This window comes from Stegodyphus dumicola, chromosome 3 (genome assembly GCF_044657685.1).
Source record: "Stegodyphus dumicola isolate Sdum_Otavi_A_Nest chromosome 3, ASM4465768v1".
Classification (NCBI taxonomy): domain Eukaryota; kingdom Metazoa; phylum Arthropoda; class Arachnida; order Araneae; family Eresidae; genus Stegodyphus; species Stegodyphus dumicola.
The window spans coordinates 195716378-195739436 of NC_140770.1; the positions used below are offsets into that span (position 1 = coordinate 195716378).

Genomic DNA, 23059 nt, shown 5'->3' on the forward strand with positions numbered 1-23059 from the left:
CTGTTTTCTCTTCTCGAACTGGTTTCATCGTCAGCTTAAGGGACGCTTCGTTAAAATCCAGTGTTGCTTCTGGCTCTGAAAGAAAATCTATCCCTAAGATGATATGTGCTTGCAGATTCTTTACTATAAAAAACATAATCTTTACTTGTTCGTCCTTGATACGAACGTATAGCGGTAATTTATCTATACACTTGCATCTTTCTCCCTGCGCAGCTAACACTGTCGTATTATCCGAATTATATATGCGGTATTTACGAACATACTTCCTAAAAAAATCTTCTGCCACACAGGAACACTGCGCGCCGCTACCCAGGAGTGCGGTGGCTGGGATATTATTCACCAACACTTCAATCTTTGGAAGAGTCACATTTTTCACCATCAGTGTATTTAACTTGAAGGAAGAGGGGTTTTCTTGGCCTTCGGATTTCCGAACCCTCCCGTCAGCAGAAATCCGTTTTAGTTTCAATCTTGTTTCTTCCTTTCCATGCTTTCCTTCTTTTTCCACTGGCCTTCAGACTTTTTCCTGGATTGCTTGGCGCACCAAATTGGTTTCGTTGCTCATATCGGCGTCTTCTTTCAATGTCCGCCGTTCTTCTACTTTCAAACTGGATTGCTAGCTCAAATAACTTTTCCAGTGTAGTCGGATTCCTTAATTCAATAAAGTCTTGTACTTGGGGAAGTAACCTCGGCAAAATCACTTGAATTATCTCAGGATCCGGACGGTTTCTATACAAGAGTTTGAAGACGTGAATTTTTCTTAAAATAAAGCTTGAGAGATTTTCAATTCGTTTCTGGTATATGCTGAAAAGTTCCGTTTCTAATTTTGCACGATCCCTTACGACAGGGAAGGCTTTTACTAGGGCAGTCTTGAAATTTTCGTAAGTATAGGATGGACTTCCCGCTTGACCCAAGAGACTCCTGCCTATACATTTGAACCAATTAAGCGCTTGGCCCCTCAAAGCGCTGGTAGCTAAGGTGACTTTTTGGAATTCATGCACGGGATACATCATGAAGTGGTCCTCCAATTTTTCCAAAAAACTGGTTACCGGTGAGTTTCCATTAAATGTTGCTTCTGGTTTCATCGATGCGCGCATGGTCTGGACGATGTAACCAAATCCTTCCAGGGCGGCAGCTGGCATTTCTGGATTCTGAGCCGCTTCTGCAGGCAGCACAGGTTCTTCTTGAAACTCGGCCATGGTTATTCTTCTTCGTCGGGCGCCACTATCAAGTTCAGTGTTCCTCCTTACTTGCTTGGGGAACATGAAATGACCTGACTCGGAACAGGGAGCTTACTAAAGCTATGTTCAATAAATGTGGGAAGTAGACAAGATACACAGGAAGGGTATACGAAACCCTTTATTTTTCTCTCTTTACAATGATTTCCGGACTTCGGAATACAGAGACCAACCACTTGTGGTCTGAACGTAAGAATATAAAAATATTAACTAAATTCTAACTAAACTAACTTTGGATTAATAAACAAGTGTCTACTTGAAGATTGGCCGTATATTAACAGAAAGGCCGTATGTAGTACAGAGAACTGTTAACACTACGATACGTTTAAAATTATCAAGAGGATTAATCCTCTGGCCTTGAAGGCAACCAGCAACAGAGTAAAACTGCAAGTGAGTGATTAAAGCAGGCAAACGGCCAGCTTTTAATCACTCCTTCCTCTCTCTTGCTTGGCAAAAAGCCACAACTTAAGCACTTGGCGTTCGCAAGACAAATTTGCATAAATAAGTTAAAGCTTTTAATTATGGCCGGAAGTAGAAAATAAGAAGTGATAGTAAAGATTTAAAATAAAATAAACGTTAGTAAAACTTAAGATCCTTACAAAGTGCATACGGATGTTTTATAATAAAGAATCTGAAATATATTGCTTTTGAAATTAATCGCTCATATATCTTTCTTTATGTCTTGAAATGTGGTATGCTGCTTATGTACCGTTCTTACTTGAAAAAAATTCAAAATTTAATTTATCAGAAAAACGTCTGCTGCAGTTAACCTATAAGATTTCATTTAATTAATTTTTCAATTTTTCTTATATTTTTGTTTTCTAGTTAAGGAAGCATTTGTTCTTTCTTATCGCCTCCCTTAAATTTAATTGAAAACTTTTTTTTACTGTATTTGAAGAGCATTTTCAAGAGCTTTAACTGACAGAGACTGGCAACAGTAATTCGGAAAACTATTCGTACAATCATTTTATGTTTTTCATCATTTACATGAATATATATACATATTTATGCACAAAGCTAAAATGCTTCCTTAGCTCAAAAATTTCAATAAACTGTATTTAAATATGTTTACTTTTCAGGGGACTCAGTTTTATTGAGAATTTCAATTTAGATTTAGTTTTTAATACCATTGTTATTTCATAAGTGTTGAGATGAACTATATCGCATCAAATTCCTTCATATCTGGAATCAGTAGCAAGTAATTCCTAATTTTAATACAACCAAGAATGTTTTTAAATACAAAATCTTAATATTAGTGCTCTATATTCAATAAAATATTTAAACTGAAACTCTACACTGTTTAGAACTGCAGAACGCCTCATGATTACGTAAAATTAAATAAATAGGAAACCAAAAATTCCTTTAAATAGGAAAGAAAATATTTTAACTTCAACCACAATTCAGACTATTTAATGTTATGATTATAATACTTTGCATTTTTTAAATTTTATTGTACACTCAAAAATTTTATGTTTTGAAAAACGAAACTTTTGAAAGTGTGGAATTTAACTTCTGAAAATTTCTTTAGAAAATATTTTATTTTATACGAAGATGTTTCCTTTAAGAGGAAATTTCTCTTTAAGTAACAAACTAGCAAACATTTTATATTTCAAAAGAAGAAGACTTTCAGAAACTTAGTTGACTCTAATTATAAAATTATAGTATTAGGAATACCAAAATATTTATTAAAGATATGTTATTTAATTTTTTTTTCAAGTTTATAAGCTGTTTTATTTTCTGACAAATGAAATATCTTAAAATGATGCATAACTTGATGTATGTATTCAGTTCCTTTTTTATTTTAAATGAACTTTTCATGCAAATTAATTAAATTTTCTTACGTTATTTCTTTTACTTACATATTGCTCCGTCCAATATGTATACAGGTGAACAATGCAACAGCAAGGGTTCAGACAAAAAAACTGCCAACAATTCCAAATGGTAAGACGAAAACAACCATAGATGAAAGTAAGTGCAGGCGTAAAACTATTTTTTATCTGGTATTATCTTAACATTTTCTGTGTTCCTTTCTTTTGACAGCTCTGAAAGAAATGCTTTTCTTAAACAAATCCTATCATTAAACTCTTTTTTTAAACATATAAATACTAAACTTTTTTTTAATTTTTAATGTTGTTAAATAAATTTCTTTACCTTCTTTTAATAAATATTATTTGAAATTAAAGGAGAGTCTTTTTTTTTTACTTCTTTTTCTTTATTATAAATAAATGGGAATAAGCACTGTGGTTTATATTTAATGAACTTCAATATTAAAACTATTAAATTAGTTTTAAAATAAATTATTATAATTTTACGACGTTTTTACGAAATCTTTCATTGCCAATATAGTGATTTAATGTATAAAAAATCAGGATTTTTTTTTTAATTTCAAGTAAAGTATTGCATTGTTTTCATTAAATTTCAGTATTAAAATTTTAGTGTGCTTATGGCAATTAAATACGCGATAACCGTAGAGCTTTTGTTTCCATAGCACCGATATTAATCTGAATGCCCATACTTTGGAATACTAAAAATATATTATCTCATTTTAACAAAAATATTTATTCATGCATAGTCCAATCATAAATTTTGTAATAAAACCTTTTTCAGCAAATTGGATTAACATGCTTTTGCTTAATCTATTTTCCTGTGTAAGATTGAATTAAAAATGTCACTATTTTTCCTTGAAAATAAAATCTTTCATTACAAAAGCTTTGTTTAGTATTATACGAATAAATCCATTATCGACCCTTTTAAAAGTTACTAAAAATAGAAACCTCCTTAATACCTTAATAATTTTGTATCTCCTAAAATCATCAAAAGAAGTAGCAATTTCAGTTTTTATTTTAAAAAAACAGTGCACAGAAAAAAGAAAGAGTGATTAAGGAACATGATGAAGCACAATGACAAAACAAGAACCTCACGAAAAGCATTAACCAGACACATTGTGCATTTGATACAACAATGAAAATATCCTTCTTGTCTGTTCTGTCAGCCTCCCAGACGGAAAAGTGGCTAGTTATTCTGATGGCCGTACCAAAGGGCCCGAGTTCAAATCTCGGAGAATGCAGGGATATAAATTATCTGTCTCTTCACAAGACGCAAAAGTGACCGCCTATTAGTGCCTCTAATGACCACCGCTTCTGGTCATAGCAGTGCCAAAACCTAAAACGGATAGTCCCCGTCGTTTAAAAGAATGTCTATTGCCAACTATACATATTTTTCACTAAAACATCTGTGAACGGTTCTTATATAATCGAAACCATATCATCATTATCCTAAAGTATACAATTTCTTCGACTTAAAAATATATTTTCTTCGACTAGGGACATTGCGACGTTTTAAAACCGTATTTTTAGGTATCTTCCGGTTCCTTGTATTGGAAGCACCATATCATAACATTAATTATGATTGCTTTTTATAAACTTATGATCCATGTCTAAACCTCTGTGCCAGTATTTACATTACTACGTTCTTTGTGTTTTGAAAAGCAATCGAGAATAAAAATCTCATTTATTCAGATCATCCGCTTAAATACGATGAATAACAGTTTTGATCATTCATGTGAAATGCTCAGAGAACTTTTCTGACAAATATTGATTTTACAGCAACGCAATCTGCTGATACATACATTCTAAAAATCCTTGGATCGTTAAAAAAATTGAATGATCCCAAAATGTCTTCACCGTAAATTTGTTTCATCTTATCTTCCTACTTTGTAACAATATTTAATAAGATCTAATTTTTACCTCTTATCACAACTATCTTGAATTTCATTACTTCTGTTTTCATAAATATTCATAAGAATGCTCAATCTCTCTGAAACTTCATTTTACATAGTATTACAATTATTTGAGATTTATTTAATTTAGTATTGAACTATATGACATGATCCTGAAAATCGTAAGTTACGCTGTATTCATAAAATTTCTTCTACAAAGCAAAAACCAAAGCCAAAAATACATAGAATAGATAAATATTCAGAAAACAAATATATAGCAGTTTCTTGTAATTTATCAATCCTACCAGTTTTCAGTCACGATCTTATTAAATAATCTCTGGGACTGTTACTAGCGGAACACTGATTTCACTTTTGATAACAAATTTTTCAATTTCTAATATCAAATAAGCCTTATTTATAAAATTATTTGACATTATTTGGCATCTCAATTATTGATATTCTGTATGGAATAAATGGAAGTCTTACTCTAATATAAAAATAAAATTGGCAAAATACCTCCAAAATTTGACATTGGTTTTGTGAGGTTCCTTTACTTTGATTAAACAGTTATGTTATTTTTCGGATCTGTACTGTCACTTCTCCTTTCCTTTTTTCCGCCACATTGCTAGGGTTGCTGTTTTAGAAAAGAGATCTGATCTTCGGCCTTTCAATAACTGCCGATAGTTGAAATCCACGCCGGTTAAGTTCCAAGCCAGCTTTGCCTTAATTTGTTCTGTGTAGTCTTTGGCTACTAATTTATTTAAATTTAAATTTTACGTTTCGAACTTACTACTTAAGTATCTCACCATAAGTACTGGCGGAATTGTAAGCACCAGGACTGCCTTCTGTCCATCTTATTTAGTTTTAAATAAAGGGTCTTTTATATCCTTTCCAAGTTTCAGTTGTTACTTTAGACTTATCGATAAGTCGCCTAACGTTCATCAAGATTTTAGACACTTTGGATGATACCCTACATTAAACTCTACATTTTTATAGAAAACTCTGACAGAATCAAGGAACGAGATCACTTTTTATCAAGCATTCTGCCAAATTAATATTTTTTTTATTTATGTTTAATTTTTCGAGTTAAAATGATGAATTTTTTACAGATTGTCTTAGAAAAATGAACAGATTTCTTAGTGTAAATTTATAACTAATCCTGACACGAACCGATCTTGTAAGTACCTTATTAATTTCTTCACCGCAGCTGAAAGTAATGCACGGCAGACGTCAGACTAATGCATTGATACCTGCACAGTTGTCCTGGATATGATGTTTTTTAGTTGCATCTTTACAAACAAAAACTAATATATAATAATAAATTGCAGGATATCCCAGTGATGGGCAAACTTCTTTTGAAGGGAGCCAAAAAAAAGAAAAATAATTACAGGCCAATATAATTATTCTAAAACTTTAAAAAGATACACAAATAGTAACGTTGTAAATGAAACTGGAACTGCATGTTTCAAATTTCCTTAAATTCAGGTTCAAATTGCAATGTACTAATTCTGAGAAGTGATGCTAAATGCTCATCTGTCAGTCTATTTTAATAGAATTCTTCCTAAAGTTCATGGTAGAAAGTACTTGTTCACATATGTCAGATATAAGCACTAATTTTCTAAGAGTGAGGTATTAAATTTGGGTAATTTGCTTTCGATAAAGATTTGTAAAACTAATTTTGAAACACTGACAAACTGCTCGAGTTGAATGTTAAGATTGTAACTCAATTAATTCAAGCTGTAAATCCGGCCTCACTGCTTCACATTTTCGTTGAAATACATGGTGAGAATATCTAGTTCCGTTTGAGTAGCACTGAAATCTTGAAATATGTATTTAAACTCAAAATGCAATTTTCGTAACATTTGTCTTCATTTATCGAGGATATTGAATTTAACCTCGGGAAATGAAACAAGTCGTTCTTATCTAAATGCTCGGCAAGCAAATCAAGTTCTGTTTTAATACTTTGGGGGTGGGGCCAGATACAGTCGAAAAAGGCTTTTACCTTGCATCTTGACACTGAAGTCGTTCATACGACAAAGAGGATCTGCGAAAATGCAAAGTCCAAAAACCATTCTGTGTCTTCCAACATTTCCCGCTCCTCAGAATAATGTTTCACATAGAAGAATAACACAGTGTCATCTGCCAAACTCGCTCCGGTTCAGATGCCGGACCCGCTCAAAAACTCATCCTTAACTAGGCCACCTTACTTTCGTGTAATTAAGCACAACAATATATTCAGATTTGAATGGACTGAAGAAAGCCCCGAAATTGCCTCACAAATATTTTCTGCTTTTGAAAGTCCATGAAATTAAAAAATATATACAAGCCTCACGATTGCATCAAGCACGTTTCATATACAGTGCAGATTCACAAAATTTTTGTATAGAGTGCAGATTTTCACAGGAAATCTTGATGTATAACTCAATGTATAAAGATAACACTGTTCCCAGGATAATTTTGAATAAAGAGTTCAAGAAATCCACCAAAATTCACGAAAAACATCAAATCCTGTTGCAGTTCTCTTTAACGAGTTCGCGCATGCCAGTTCCTCGTTTCTCATCAACATCTTTTAAAAATAATACTAATGGAGCAATATCATTTATATCTCTGCTTTCTTCCATAACTGTGGAGCAGAATTTAATCTGGCCACTCTTTGACTGTAAAAGTGATATCAGATATTTATTGATGGCTCTGACTCTAGAGAAATCACCATTTTTCGAAACAAGCTTACAGTCTCAAAAATGATATTTCTTGGCTGGGCATAAAACTTTGACAATGCATTGTTTAACAAACTCCCCATCGTTGAGAGCTTATTACTTTTAGCATTATTATATGATACAATGAGACTTGCATGTGTAGCTGCTTCCTGAATACTGTTTACTTTATTAAAACAAATTTGTCGACTTCATAAATCTTCACAAATATTTTCTGCTTTTTGTTTTCTTTCATGTTCGAATATTGTTCCTTAATTGGAATTCTTGTGCTTTAATGTGAAGTGACGGTAAATGTTAAATTCTTTGAAGGCTGCTACAGCTTCATTACACTATAATAACAGGAAATGTTACATTCTTTGAAGGCTGCTACAGCTTCATTGCACCAAACGACACACTAGTTAATCCTTTACCACTAATAAAGAAATATTTCTAAGTCCATTCATCTTAAAAGGCACCGTGGCACTTTGCGGTTTTAGTAGATATTTTTGGGCCGAAATGTTTTACAAATATTCACAATAGCAAAAACCAGCACGAGCACCATTATATGTTTTAATAATTTCACCACTATTCACAATGAATCTGTCTGTCCAATATCTTGTAAATATGGACATCTTTAAGAAAATAATTTTAAATCAAAACACTCTCGTTATCAGAATGCGATTTGCTCCTGAGCACATCAAAGTGACGGATTTAGGAAGTAAGATGCATTTTACTTCACATTATCACTGATAAACGCCCCTATCACCATCACACTATAAGAATAGAATGAGAAAAAATAAGATTATACTGAAAATATGCATTTACATCTGAGAACATAATACAGTAATTGCTCTCAAATATCGTGTCCTCAAAGTCTGTGCTTCAGAATCATTTTTTTTTTTCTTTTGAACACAGTTATGTAAATCTAGTTGCCATTGGCAGAGTTTTCTGCCATGATATTGATAAATCCTTTAAAAAATTTTCGTCTTGCCATTAAAAGCATTCTATTGTTAGAAATTAGCAGTAATATCCTTGTCATTATTTTATTTAATCCTTCTGTCAGTTACAAAATTTCCCCGATTCTACAGAAATTCAGTTTTATGATAATTTTCTCACATATCAATAGAATTCATTGTTCATTTCTTAAAGATTATCACAATGATTTTAATGGTTAGCTGTTTATAACAATTTAAATTTAAATAAATTTGTGATATTAACAGTTCAGTGCCATTTATAGATAAACGTTGAGCTAACACGTATTTTAAACCAAACACGTGCGCCAGTGAAGTAAGTATTTATGTATAAACCGCACTATGATATGCCAATTCGTTGATGTTATATGATGTTTTTTTAATTTGTAAAAATTTATGAGAAACCCTGTGGAATAAATACCTAACGCAAATAAAGGCTTATGAAACACCATCTGACAGATAGTTACCAAATAACTGCAGACGCCTGTAGCATCAAGTAATAACAATACTTAGCTCCATAGGCTGCCTAACCATTGTAAATAAAATTGAGTGCCTTTGACAATAAAGAGTCAGTAAGTATCAGAACTGAACATTTCAGACATTTCTAACTAACGCTGCTTTGCTGTATGTTGGAGGTAATGCGAAAGATTCTTCAGATATATTACTAAATTTAAACTTACTATATTCATTATAATTATGTGAATTTAATTCTGTTTTACTTTGTCTATGGAAATGCAGTGTTTCTTCATTAATTTAATGATTGCATTTATCCTGCGAAACACTGCAATGAATATGCTATTTTTAAATTTCAGTGGCTGCCTTGAGGGGCGTGGCCATTCAGAGAGGACGGGCGAGAGGGGCGTTCGCGACCGCTTTTGCCCGGCATCCCTCGCCCCTAACTGCAGCTGCCGCCGCCACGGCACTACATGGTTACACACCGTAAGTAAAAATTTCAAAATTATTTTATTTTATTTTAGTTACTTTTATCTTTAAGAAGATTTCTCCTTAATTTTGACATCCGTTTGTATTTTTACCTGTATCTACAGCACACTTGTTAACGTAAAATCTATAATAGTAAAAATTAACTAAAATGCTTGCAAACTCGTCAGTTTAGACCTGGTATCACACCTGCTGACGTGAAACGCAATAAGAAATTATTCGCTGAGAACATCTTCCCCTAGAACTAGTTTTCAACAGCAGAAATCTGTCTTACCGCAAACTTTACGACGACGGCGAAAAATGCTTTTATATTTTACGTAAGTCAACGAATGCGGCATAGCGAAAGATTGTGAGATAAAGATTTCTCGAAACATCTTATTCGACAAGATGTTGAAGGAAGTGTTATCTAGTCTAATAACAGCTTAAAAAGGGAAAAAATTTTCATTACTGCATGATTGGCTAATTACCGTATTTCGTAAATAAAGTCAATTTTTCCCCATCTCCGTGACTCAAAAAATATTCCATTGGTACCATTGATGACCTCCCGGTGGCTAAGTGGCTAGCGCGTCGCGCAGCTGCACCACAGGTCCGGGGTTCGATGCCCGGGAAGGGCAAGGTTGACGCAGTCTTTCATCACTTAAGTGGGTCGATAAAATGAGTACCAAGTTCGCTTGGGGACTAAACACTGGGGGTCATGCGACAAGCTGACCACTTGCCCAGGGCATATGCTGATGTATTCTGAGGCCCAATGGTCAAGAACGCAGAAAAGGGAGGCTGAAGACTGTGGCCCAATAGGGCTGTTGCACCACTTAGTTTAGTACCATTAATACGATAGGCATGACTAATCTTTTCTTTATTTTCATTTTCAAATTCCTCAATTTGGTTTACAATCAATCAGTTTATAATCGATTAAACGCTGTAATTATGGAAGAAGCATTCGAAGGATATCTATCTGAAGCAAAATATTCCTTCATGATATACATTCTAAATTATATTTACCCTATGGGAAACAATGAAAATAGAATGCAATCAATATCTTCAACATTCCTTTAAACAAATAAAGGTCAAATTTTTATCATTTTGCATCTTTAGCTATTCATCACATAAAACATCGTCTGCAGACACAGATTAAAGCTGTTTTCACTTCCTTGTACGAAATAAAGAAATTACTGTAATCTCGAAAAATTTCGGGTATCATATTTCAATGACAATATCAATTTCAACCGCTCTCTAAACCATTTTAATGATGTTTTTGTGTGACGTCTGTATGTACGGACTAAATAAAGGACTGTTTTTGCCAAAACGGATTGGAAATTGGGTTTAAAATGGATTCAATAGAGATTTTTTCTTGACATTTGTACATACATACGTACGTATATCGCATCAAGAACGAGTACCCTTAGAACTTTGAAATTGTGTATATGAGACTGCTATAACATGGCATTGTGCACCTCTCGTTTTTGCTGCAATCGGCTATACCAATCGTATATATATATATAGATATATATGTAAACATGTGTGTGTATTCCCACTCTGTTACCTGGCTTGGTGAGTTTAGTATTTTTATTCTTATATGTTGGTAAATTGTGCATTTTTTGTTTTAAGAGTGATTGAATTACACTGTAAAAAAAAATCTGTAAAGTTACTAAGAAAAGTCGTGGAAACTGGGATGCCATGCATTATTTGAGTAATCAAAACAGGAATTTTCTTAGTAACTTTACAGAGATTATACCTGTAATGGTTACAGATGTTTGACATGTAATGTTACAGGAAGTTATTCTGTAGGCATAACAAAGTTTTTGTATGTTGATTACCGAAGCATATGCCTGTAAAGGTTACAGATCTTTGATCTGTAATGTTACAGGAAATTATCGTGTAAGTATAACATGTTTTTCATATGTGATTTACCAATGTAAACATCTGTAAAGATTACAGGAAATAATAGTGTAAGTAGATCGTAATTTTTGAATGTGAATTACTAAAGGGAATATTTGTAGATTACTAGTGTTCTGCTTGTAAGGTTATTGCAAGTGATTATGTAAGAACATGTATTTTCATGTGAAATTTTAAAGGATATATATGTAAAAGTTGCAGATAATTTACTTAAAAGTTCTTCCAAATAATTATGCATATAGAACATATTTGTCTTATACAAAATACAAAAATTATGTATTCCTAAATATTAAATATTTTGATTGTAATATTACTATAAATAATTACACATGTAGAACATATGTTTTATGTGAAATGTCTACAGCTACTGCTTGTAACAAAATATGCTGCATTTATTTATTTGTGGGGAAAGGGAAGTTATGTAACTTTAAATATTAAGTTTTTTTTTTTTTTTTTTTTTTAAGGAAAAATACCTTAGATTTTCTAAAAGATATACAACATTTTCTTTCAAAATATTTCCAATGTTAAAAATAAGCTCAAATTTTATGTTTTTCTTACATCTGCATTACTTTCCTTTATTGAATTTTAAGACATCTCAAAGTTACATATGCATCACGAAATAGCTGGAAAAAAAACTTGTGTATTAGACTTAATGGTTTTTTTGGCAATAAATTAGTAATGTTCTAGAATTCCCCCGCTGAACACTGGTAGTTCGGTCCGAGGTTCAAATCCCGCGAATGGGCTGGTTGTATGGGTATTTTCATGGTTTTCTCCATGTGTAACATGTATATAAGTCAGTTTCCCTTCGAAAGTCCTCCACAAAGGCATTTCTCCACTTAGGCAGATAGTCCTAGTGTGCTTTGCCATACTTAAGTAAACTAAACCAAATCATTCTCCTTATACCCAACAGTGTAATCTAAAGAGACTGCAATTGGATATGATTACAGTAAAAAAAATATTTTAATGAAATTGTTTCAATAAACAATTCTAAATATTTTTTCAAATTCTAAAAAAAATTACTTATGTAACTCAACAATGAACTTAAATTCAGTTATCACAAGTTATCCAAAATTATTTTCATGCTTAATTGCATTATTAATTTTAATTACAACATATAATTCTTTTAGGCATAAATGCTTTTTAATCTCTTCTGCTACTGACCATTAATTGAAATAATAGATTAATTAATCGGACAGTTGTACAGGTATTTTCCCAGATTTAAAACTTTATTAATAAATTACATTCTTCTCATTGAATACAAAATTGAAGAATTAGTTAGTCCTAAATTTAATTTTTCAAGTATTCCTTCTACTAAGACATTTATTGCCTACAGGCAGCCAGACAGTAAGCTGAACACTAGCATTTGGCTCTAGATTTAAATCCTAGAGAATGGGCTGCCTGTGTAAATGTTTGTGTAACATGAAGTTTTCCTTAAAATATTCCTTTCCTTGGACAGATGGCCCTCTCTTGCTTTGTCATATTTCAAATAATCAATTCAAGCATTTAATGTAGGTATGACTTCACAACTTCGTCCCAAATTCTAACTGAAAAATTGAACAGAATCCCCTGATACTGTGTCTATAATACATGATGAATATAGAATGATCATAAAAATTTAAGGAAGAAAATATAATGTATTTGGAAATGCCTTGATCCTATAATTATATTTTTCTCTGCTATGCCTAGAAAATTAAGAAAAGAATGTAAAAACTGAAGATAAAGAATTCAGCATTAATAATTGATATGATAGTAGTAATAAACTAAAAATTTTTTAATGAAAAATTGATAATGCATAATGGCTCCTTAAAATTTTAATTTTCTATCCTACTATTAATGGAACTAATTTATCACTATAATCAAAATGACTCAGATTTTCTTTCTTTAACTGATGTCAAAAATACGATGATTATTTCAAAATTCCTGTGGATGATTTAATTGTTCTCAAAATTTTCTATTCATTTATTAAATGCTTCAGATTAATGTTTTTGTTATCATTATTTCAAACGACTTTTTAAATCTTCGGGAAAAATGTTTAAATCTTCATTCAACAAAATTATATTTTTAGATAGATTTTTATGGAATCAAAAATTCTGTAAGATAATATTCATTCACACAAGATATTAACTTAGTATTTGCTCATTACTTTACAAGTATTCGATGAAGCCTTTTAGTGTAACATACAGGTTACATAAGGAACCATTTCATTTTAACGTAATATTCCATAATCATATATTTTATTTCAAAAAATATCATATTTTGAAAATATTGGATATTGCAATGGATTTCGACAGAATATAGAAACAAAAATAGGTTTATTTTTATTTGAAAACTATCCAAAAGGAAAATAAAATAAAAATAGGTAAAATTTATATTATTGTTATTTTTAATTAACTAGTTGTGAAGGTGCAGTCCTCTTCTTCTTAGGATTCAAAGCATGGCTCCTAAATAAAGAAAAAATCACATTCGTTAGAAGTACATAACATATTCTAAATTTGTTATGTGACATTTTAATTTAGAATCTCTTCATAATAATTGCATGCACTTGCACATATTCCAAATGATTTAAATCTTTTTTTAAATTAAATAATTAAATTGCAAACAAGATTCCTTTTGGTCCTTTCATGAAATCATAAATTGCATGTATCATCCATTTTTGAAGCAAAAACAGTACAAATTTAAATAATTCAGAAATATTGCAGAAAATAATTTGAGGTTTATTAGATATTTACTATATTTATTTGTAATATAAAATAAATCTGTAAAGTAGTTTTAATAATGATCAGATTTTTTTTAAGATTAATTTCTCTAGAAATTGAAATGTATTAAGGTAGCACTTCTCAATCTGTGGATCATACAGCTTCCCCTCATGGTCCTCCGAAGTTTCCAAAGGAGACAAAAAAATTTAGTTGAAAAATCTCAGAGTTTAAAAAGTTACATATGACAATCATCTATCACCTTTTCTCGTAAGATAGACATTTTATGAAATTTATTATTGGTTGCCCTACTTACAGACTTCCCACTCAGTCTTAGCAGTAAAAGATGGATTTAAAGCACTATAACTGTGGTACTTACCACCATATATCCAAATATACTATCATATATCCACTAAGACTGTGGTCTTACCATCATATATCCAAATATAGAAGAGCCATGCAAGAATTACAAATCATCCTTCTCATTAATAATCTTGAAATATTAGAAATATAACTTTTCTTCAATGGACTTAATTATGAAATATAACGGATTTTAATTATATATTAAAATATAAGTGTACTAGTAGTAATATATGCTAAAAAATTGCTTTCGAAGAGAACAGCAGCAAGGTGATTCACAAATTATGATAATTCACATAATCTCTATTCGAAAAAAGTTTGAGAAACGCTGAAACAGGAGAATAATTAAATTATGGTTAATACTGGTAATTTCAGCCATATGCTTTAAGCTTGATGATCAACATTAAAAAATTCTCAGAAAGTGTTAGATCAAAAACTACTTTTCCACATAATATGAACTTATACGTAACAGCATTTAATACTTAGCTCACTGGCAAAATATACAAAATTTTGAAATGCAAGTATATATATATATAAGGCCAATAATATAGTTATCAACAATTAATGCATGAACTTCAATACTTACAAAATTAACAAACACATGAACAATGATGTTACATGCATTCATCCTCTGAATTAACTAGTCAGTTTGGGTATTTTCTATCTTAGATGTCGCAAAAATTTTTCGTGGATTTAATATTTTAAATGTTCCTCTCATAGACATTTTAATACTTGTATTTTTTACATAAAGTGTCATCTTTAGTTTTACAGATATTCATTTGTTCACTTATTACGATTAAGTTTTACAGACAGAACAGATGATACCTGATTACATTAAGTGGTATTTAAGACAAACTTACTTACTGGTACTTAACACAGTTGCTAGAAAATTATTACATAGTGAAAGACAGGGTACAAAGTCAGAATCTGAAAACTTATTGACTTACACTAAGCTATTTAATGCTTGAAATATTTATGATTAGATAATATCTTTTACATCATCAATATCTAACAGTGATATGATATACTTTAAGTATACAGTAAAACCACTCTATAACTTTTCCATAATTTTGTACAATTTTGATATTTAATGGAGGTGGTTACTTCACAAAGCATGATTCTCAGTGATAATTAATATCAATGTTTGTATCACCAGAATACTTGACATAATCACTTAAAGAGGTATAGTTGCTAAGGAAGGTTTTTCTATACTTTAAACAATGGTTTACATATTTTAAAAAGTATATTTTTCTGACACTGTTATTTAAAAAGTGTATAACTCCTTCTACTCTTAAGCATAAAAATTTGAAATTTTTATGCTTAAGAGTCATTCATTTAGTTGTAACTTACAGGAAGATATCTTAAATGCCTAAAATGTTTTAATTTATGAAAAACAGCAGTTAGAGTATATTGAAGGGTGCTCCCTGTATTATCAAGGGAGCGCAAGTTTGTGCAATTCTCTGATGTTTTCTTAAGTGAAAATAGGTCGCTGTGTACATGGATAAAGTCAAGGGAGTACGCGATGCCAAGTTTGTACAATTCACAGATTTTTTTTTAAGTGAAAATAGGTCGATGTGTACATGGATACCGAGTATGTGCAATCTGTCTTCGTGTAGCGGCGGTTTTTGGCACACAAATCGTCGCTACACAAGCCAAAATAACATGGTCAAATAATTGCACAAACTCGGTATCCATGTACTGCCAAAAATCGCCAAATTTTGCCAAGGGGCACCCATAAATATGCTTTTACCAAAACAAGCTTTAAGGCATACTGTCAATTACATATTAAATTCCAGTGATTTTTCAACACTAGTTCAAATACTCTAAGCATATGTTTGCATAAGTTACATAACTTTTACATCAGCAAAATTTATAACTTAGCAAATATGAACTATGAAAAAAAATATTTGAGCTTACCTTGACCCTTGGATTTACTAAATCTATGACACTTTTAACGCCAAAGAAATTCGATGACCGAAAATACGCGATTATTTATTTAATCTGGTTTTAAAATGGGTCATTTAAGTTTGGCTATATCAACAACATATTACTCAGTATTGTTGGATAGTGAATTTTTAATTCTTTTTCATTCTTGAAATATATACACATGACAGAATTGGAATAAAAATTTTAGGTTTTTCAGATGAACTCATAGATTGAACTAATTTGTTGAATTTTATCAAGTAGTTCTTAAAAATACAACCAACGATTAATTAAAACCAACTGCAATTCAAATGGATACTCTTTGTCAAAAAGGAGCAGTAGAACTTATTTTAAACATTCAGCAATAAATAGTTTTCTGAATATATTTTTTAGCGTAACGGCAGTTTCAAACATAATAAAGAGAACAACATTCATTCTAATGAGGATAATTTTGAAAATAATTCACATTAAAATATATCTGAAAGAGATTTTTAAATGAAAAGATGACACAAAATAATTATTTTCAAAAAATACATGTTATCTCAGATATAGAAGAAATTTGGCATTGAGCTGAGTATTGAAATTAATATATGCAACTGACGTATCATTACTAATATTTCCATGATTTGATATTGAATGCTATAACTATTAAATATTAGCAAATGCATTTTATAATGAACTTTGCACCAAAATTTATAGTAAATTTATATGTAAATTTACATTGTAAGTACTAGAATGAATGTTGTACCATTTTATTAATATTTTACTTTTCAACAAGCATAAAGGAAAAAATAGAATTTTTTTTCTTTAATGTTCCTAGTATGTTACATCATAGTTAAAAATATGTCAAAGTCACGGCATTTCGATTGCCTTTTGTAAATGTTGGTTATAATGTAACTTAATAGATGCTTTATAAGTTGGTAAAAACTGTCCTGGATTAAAACTATCTTTAACACAAAAAATAATATACATTGAATACTTTTACAAATATGTAATTGCTATCCGACTATATAATCTTTTAAGGCGAACTTATCGCATGTATTAATGAAATGATATTCCATTTTTAATGTATGTTAAGTTATTTTGTCGAATTTTTTAAATATATTACATTTATTTTTTCTTTTTCGTTGAGATTAATAATAACATACATAGTGTAATAATGCTCTGAAAAATATTCTAAAGCAGTTCACGCTGGGATTAATGATAACATGTATGGAATAATAATGTTACATCTGTCAACAAAATGAAAAATATGAATATTCTAACGCGATATGTTTTAAAAGATACATAAATATTTAACATGAGAAATTATTAGACTATAGATAGAACATTAATATTAAGCTTATTTGTTTTTAAACTAACATATTAACAAATTTGTTTCTGTTTATAAATATGAGCAATTTAACTGCAGACACCTGCAGATGTAACGAATAAAAGTTGTTATTTTACTAAATGGACACAAGTTCTGTGATTTGAACTCTAATAATAATTCAACACAGGTTTATTTAGGAGCATTAGAATTATAAGCTAAACATTAAAAGAATTTAATTATAGATAGTGTAAAGAACATAACAAATACATTACATAAAATTAGTAAAATACACGTCAAACACTATTTCGAACTTACCTCGACCATAGCAAAAATAATGGCTAACATGGCGACTATCGTTGAACTCTCCCGCTAAGACGCTGTTTTTCCACCTTCTTCCTGATCGGTTCTTCTCTCTCAGCCGTTTTAAGCCACGTGATCACACGCTACGGACAAAATCCAAGCAAAACTTCTTGAAAAACTCCTGTAAAGTTTACAGTTTCGTTTGGTTCTGTGTTCGTTACAGGTATTTCCTTCGTAATTGTTCGCATTTCTGTAACTATAAAAGACTTTTGTCTGTAAACTTCGAGGTTTTTTTTTACAGTGTATGCGGTTTTTATGTTCCAGTTGAGGTTTTTATGCCTTTAATAAATATGCATGTAATAGTTGTAGAATTATCAAAAATTTAAAAGTGGCGAGTTAATCCTGACGAACCGCCATTTGTTTCCATTTGAAATTCAGTAGAATAATTCTGCACCTTCAATCTCTTTTTTTCCGAGTGGGACCAAACGTAAACTCTTAGTTTTGTGCATCGAAATATCTGCCTTACTGCCCGCTGGTGGAATTGCTTGTTTTTGCGTAGAAACTCTAATTTCAACTGTATTTTTTTAAACTTTTTTAAACTGTTTTTGGTGTTTTATGTTTTTTCTGTATTATACAATTTTTAATGAAGATGTTTGGAGTACTTATGTATTTTTGCTTCACCGCGAAGTGAGAACTGAATTAATTGAATAACAAATATATCTCTAATGAAATTAGAAGAAGTAAGCTTAAATGAAATTCAGCAAAAAATGTGTATGATTTAGTAGGCCATACAAGGAAGTTATATGGTGTCCACATCAGATCTTTTTTAAATTATTGGATGAATCAGCTCAAATGACTGGTTGAAATGGAGGCACATTTTTCTTACTTTCTTGGAAATAGACGAATGTGACAATTTATCCTAATGCCATGCGCTGTTCTTTTGCATACATATGTTTAAAGGAAAATTTAAAAAGGCTTAATTCGTACATTCATATCTTCATTCCGTTCATATTCATTACAGTACATTCATATGCTAATAAATTCATATCCTCTGGCATACTGCTTGCAATTGTTTATGAGCAAAAGTGCACTTTGAATAAGAACTTCCTTAAAAACCGTTTCTTCACTGAAACTGAATTGCTGTTTTCAAGGGAGTTTAAAAGTGATCATAACTAAGCACATCATATGCCAATAATTGTTGCTCATAATTACAAAGCTACTCTACTGCAAATGAGGAATATTTAAAAATTTAACTTTACTTCTTCAAGAACGGTTATAAAACATTCGTCTCTTTTTTTTATGAAGAGAAGTTTTAAGAGTTTGGAATCAATTTTATATTGCAATAAATATTCCATTAGTTTCTAAACTTTTGATATGTGATTTAAGGAATTGGGTATTGAACGACGCTTTTACGTTAGTTCTAAATGATTTTTTGCATTATTGTTTTTTATTTATATTATTCTATAATTAAAACAATCAAGGCAATTTGCGAGCACAGTGTCTACAGTGCACAGAAATAAGGCAAAAAGATATGTGCCCAACTGTATAAATTTTGGCCTGATGAACGAGAATTATTACCATGATAAAAGATAATACTTTTTCTGGCCAATTTCAGATGCTCTTATTCAGAACATATTTTCCTAGTCATACATTAGTAAGCTGTATATATCCTCTATGATTGATTCATTGAGGAGGAAAAAATCTATAGTGATTTATTCTTTGGCTCTTCCATCATGAGCGAATCAATATCACATTTCTTTTTTATAGATGGTTTGCCTTTAATGGAACAATTGACAGACATGAAGAATTTTCTTTGCTTCTTTCCTTCTAAATTGTTCAGCAGCCCCCCCCCAGTTTTTCTAAAACATATTTTAAACAATCAAACACGAATTGCACAATATTTTATATATATATTTATATTATATTATATATATATTTATATTAATATATATATTTTAATTTTCTAATTGTTTCATAATAAACATTTCTGATTCGTTATGTGAAAGCCAGTTACGAAAAGATCTTTTACTGGTTTTCCATATATCTTTCCGAGCAGAAATACAGTTTGCTATTTTTGATGAAACATGAAGAAAGCGATTTTCTAAAATTATTTTTCACAATTAAATGTATTTCTTAATGAATCTTTATATTTCTGATGCCGAAATGATTATAGCATTCCTTAGTTCACAAAAATCCAATAAATCAAAATTACAGAATGAATCGCGTTTGGGCTGCATATAACATCAATTATTAATATAAATATATCGTATAAGAAAGGAGATCCAATTTTTATACTAGTTTTAAGTGTTTATATACTACAAAAACTATATTGGCGCAGTCTGCCAACATTAAGTCTAATTTTTCTAAATGGAATCTTGAATACAGCAAAAACGAACGTATGCCGAAGTTGGAAAATCAATATTGCTATGGGTAATGGTTGCTTGAATAATTGTCATGCGATTGGTCATCAGAGTTTGGTGAATTCTGAAACTGTGGCAATTTCTAACCAAGGAGATTGTGATAATGCGTAAATTCTTACATTTATAGTGAACACTGTGTAATGCGAAATTTATTAAAACGTTATTAGATATAAATTATTATTATTAGATAGAAGCAAATTTAAATACAAGTGCATCAGTTATATGATTAGTTAAATTGGATGCTAAATTGAAATACTAATCAGAGTTATAAAACTAGAAGCAAAATTGATTATAATTGGATAATATGTTAGAACAGTATATGCTCTTAGACGAATATATGTGTTTCTTAAACGTTGAAATACAGTAGTAATAAATATCTGCTTACGTTTATAAGCTATTTTTCCTGCCTTCCTAGCGTGCCTTCGTGGTGTAATGGTTCTGCACTTTGGGCCGGTATTTCAGAAGTCCGTGGTTCAATTCTCCGGCTTTTCCAACTAACCTAATGTCTCTACAGTGGCGCCCGAACTAAAAGGGTGTTCGATGAGGATTCTCCACACCCAGGATTTGGCGATTTAGTTCCCTAAAAACTCCAGTCGCCCTTTAAAAAGGGGAGTATATAAGGTATTTCTCCCGCCTTCCTAGCATGCCTTCGTGGTGTAGTGGTTCTGCACACTGGGCCGGTATTCCAGAAGTCCGTGGTTAGATTTCCGGCGAAGGCGGTTGCTCATTTCTCATCTTTCCTGCTTCCAAAGTACTTAATGTCTCTGCACGTTTAATGTCATAAGAAACACAATGACTTGAAGGCAAAAGAAAAAGGAGGAAAATAGATATCTGAGAAAGCTACTTGAGTATTTAAATTAAGAGTGACTAGTAATAACATGTAAACTGATATATTTGCATCAGTTTATAAGCTTTTTTAGCCGTTTTAAGTGGATATTTTGTAAACTCAGAATATATATAGAATAAATTAGAAATATATATGAACATAATTACTTATTTTGTTATATGCTGAGTGTTTTGAAAAATATTATAGTGCTTAATCTTATTACTAATCAAATGTCGTGGAAATTTCAAAATGAATATTCATGCCAAATTGTTTCAATGGAACACATTCCTACATTATTGCAAGCTATATAACAGTGAAATTTCAGTTGTTCATGCTGTTAGTTTTAAAATTCGCTTGTTTGGGTCAGGAAGGAGATGCGTTTCTTCCTCCTGACCCTCTCCTCCCTGACTGAGCAACAAATTTGCAACACATTCTTCAAACATACCTTTCCAAATATTCTTGAACCAGTAAGAAAACAATTTTCTACTTGGCATCGTTATTTTTAAATACTGAAAAGTTTTCAGTATAAGCAACGAAATAGCCACTCTTCCTTTTCATAGTTCAGACAAAATGGACGAAATTAGGAGTAAAGCCACTAACAACTTGGGCAAGAAAACTAACTCTGCAGTCTGATACATCCCACGAGAATGCGTAAAAGGGTTCTTACGATGAATGCTTGCAGTTTCTTGAAATCAGGATACCTAGCCGAAGTTTGCTATGTTAATAGGTTTCTGAACATTTGGGAGGATCTGTTTAAATAATTTTTCAACAGTTTCTTTCGTAAGAATACGCTTTGAAGTAATACTCAGTCATAAAATTTCGTTCTGTTTGAGAGAAACTCATCTCAGTTTTACACAAAATAAGAACTCATTCAATGAACGTGAAAGTCACAAAACGAAGAGAAAATATTACATACGCATCAAGTAGGTAATAAAAATAAAGATGACAGTAATATGTATTGTACCTTTACTGCGTTCTGCAAAGATAATCTCAGGATTCGCCGGCCGACCACCTGAATTTAAGTATCATTTTGCGTTCATCTCATTTTGAAGTATTTACTAACTGAAACTTTTACTCAATGACGACTACATATAAAAAAAATATTATTTGTAGCTACTTTCTTCGAACATCTCCCCGTATAGCTTATCCAGTAACCCAATCAGTATATTAAGTTTCACGCTATATCGTATCGTAGTTGCGAATTTTCACTCACAAGTGTACTAATTAATGGACCGAATAAATTGTCTTAACACCAATATTTATCACAAAATACAGAATTAAATGTTCACTTTTAGGTAAGACATGTATGTAACTTATGAATCTGCAAAATCATGCAGAATATTGAAACAAAGATATATTGTTCCATTTATTGTATATTCTGCCAACTTTGCTGTAGAATAGCTGCCATTTTTCCACACACACATTAGTGGTTCACTTCTAATCGCTTAAAAATCAGTTCTTTTAATTAAGGCTGCTTATTTACATGTTCCTATTTCTGCGTTAGTAATACCATGAAATAAGCATTTTAGCGCCTAACATGGGATACTCTGTTCTATTGTAATTCCATTAATCATTCGCAGAAGGTGGCAAAAATTGAATTAAAACTTACTAGGTATATTATACCTTGTTCTGTAATTTCTTGTAAATCGCGGAACGTATTTTAGCTTTATTGTATAACTTACAGAATTATTTCGGTTAGATTTAAAACTGGCTAGTAAATTTAAAAGTTAATATGCAAATCATCTTAAATCCCACATACGAATGCCTGACTAGTAA

The 23059-nt window shown here is 31.1% G+C and overlaps 1 protein-coding gene across 1 annotated transcript in view; it reads left to right on the forward strand.

Moving 5' to 3' along the window:
• The window catches only part of LOC118202907 (RNA binding protein fox-1 homolog 1-like), a 124845-nt gene that overhangs the window by 54592 nt on the left and 47194 nt on the right, over window positions 1-23059 (forward strand). Inside the window, exons 5-6 of the mRNA XM_085813715.1 lie at window positions 3122-3203; window positions 9430-9556. Coding sequence (XP_085669841.1) covers window positions 3122-3203; window positions 9430-9556 — 209 coding nt within the window. The remainder of the gene's footprint in view (window positions 1-3121; window positions 3204-9429; window positions 9557-23059) is intronic.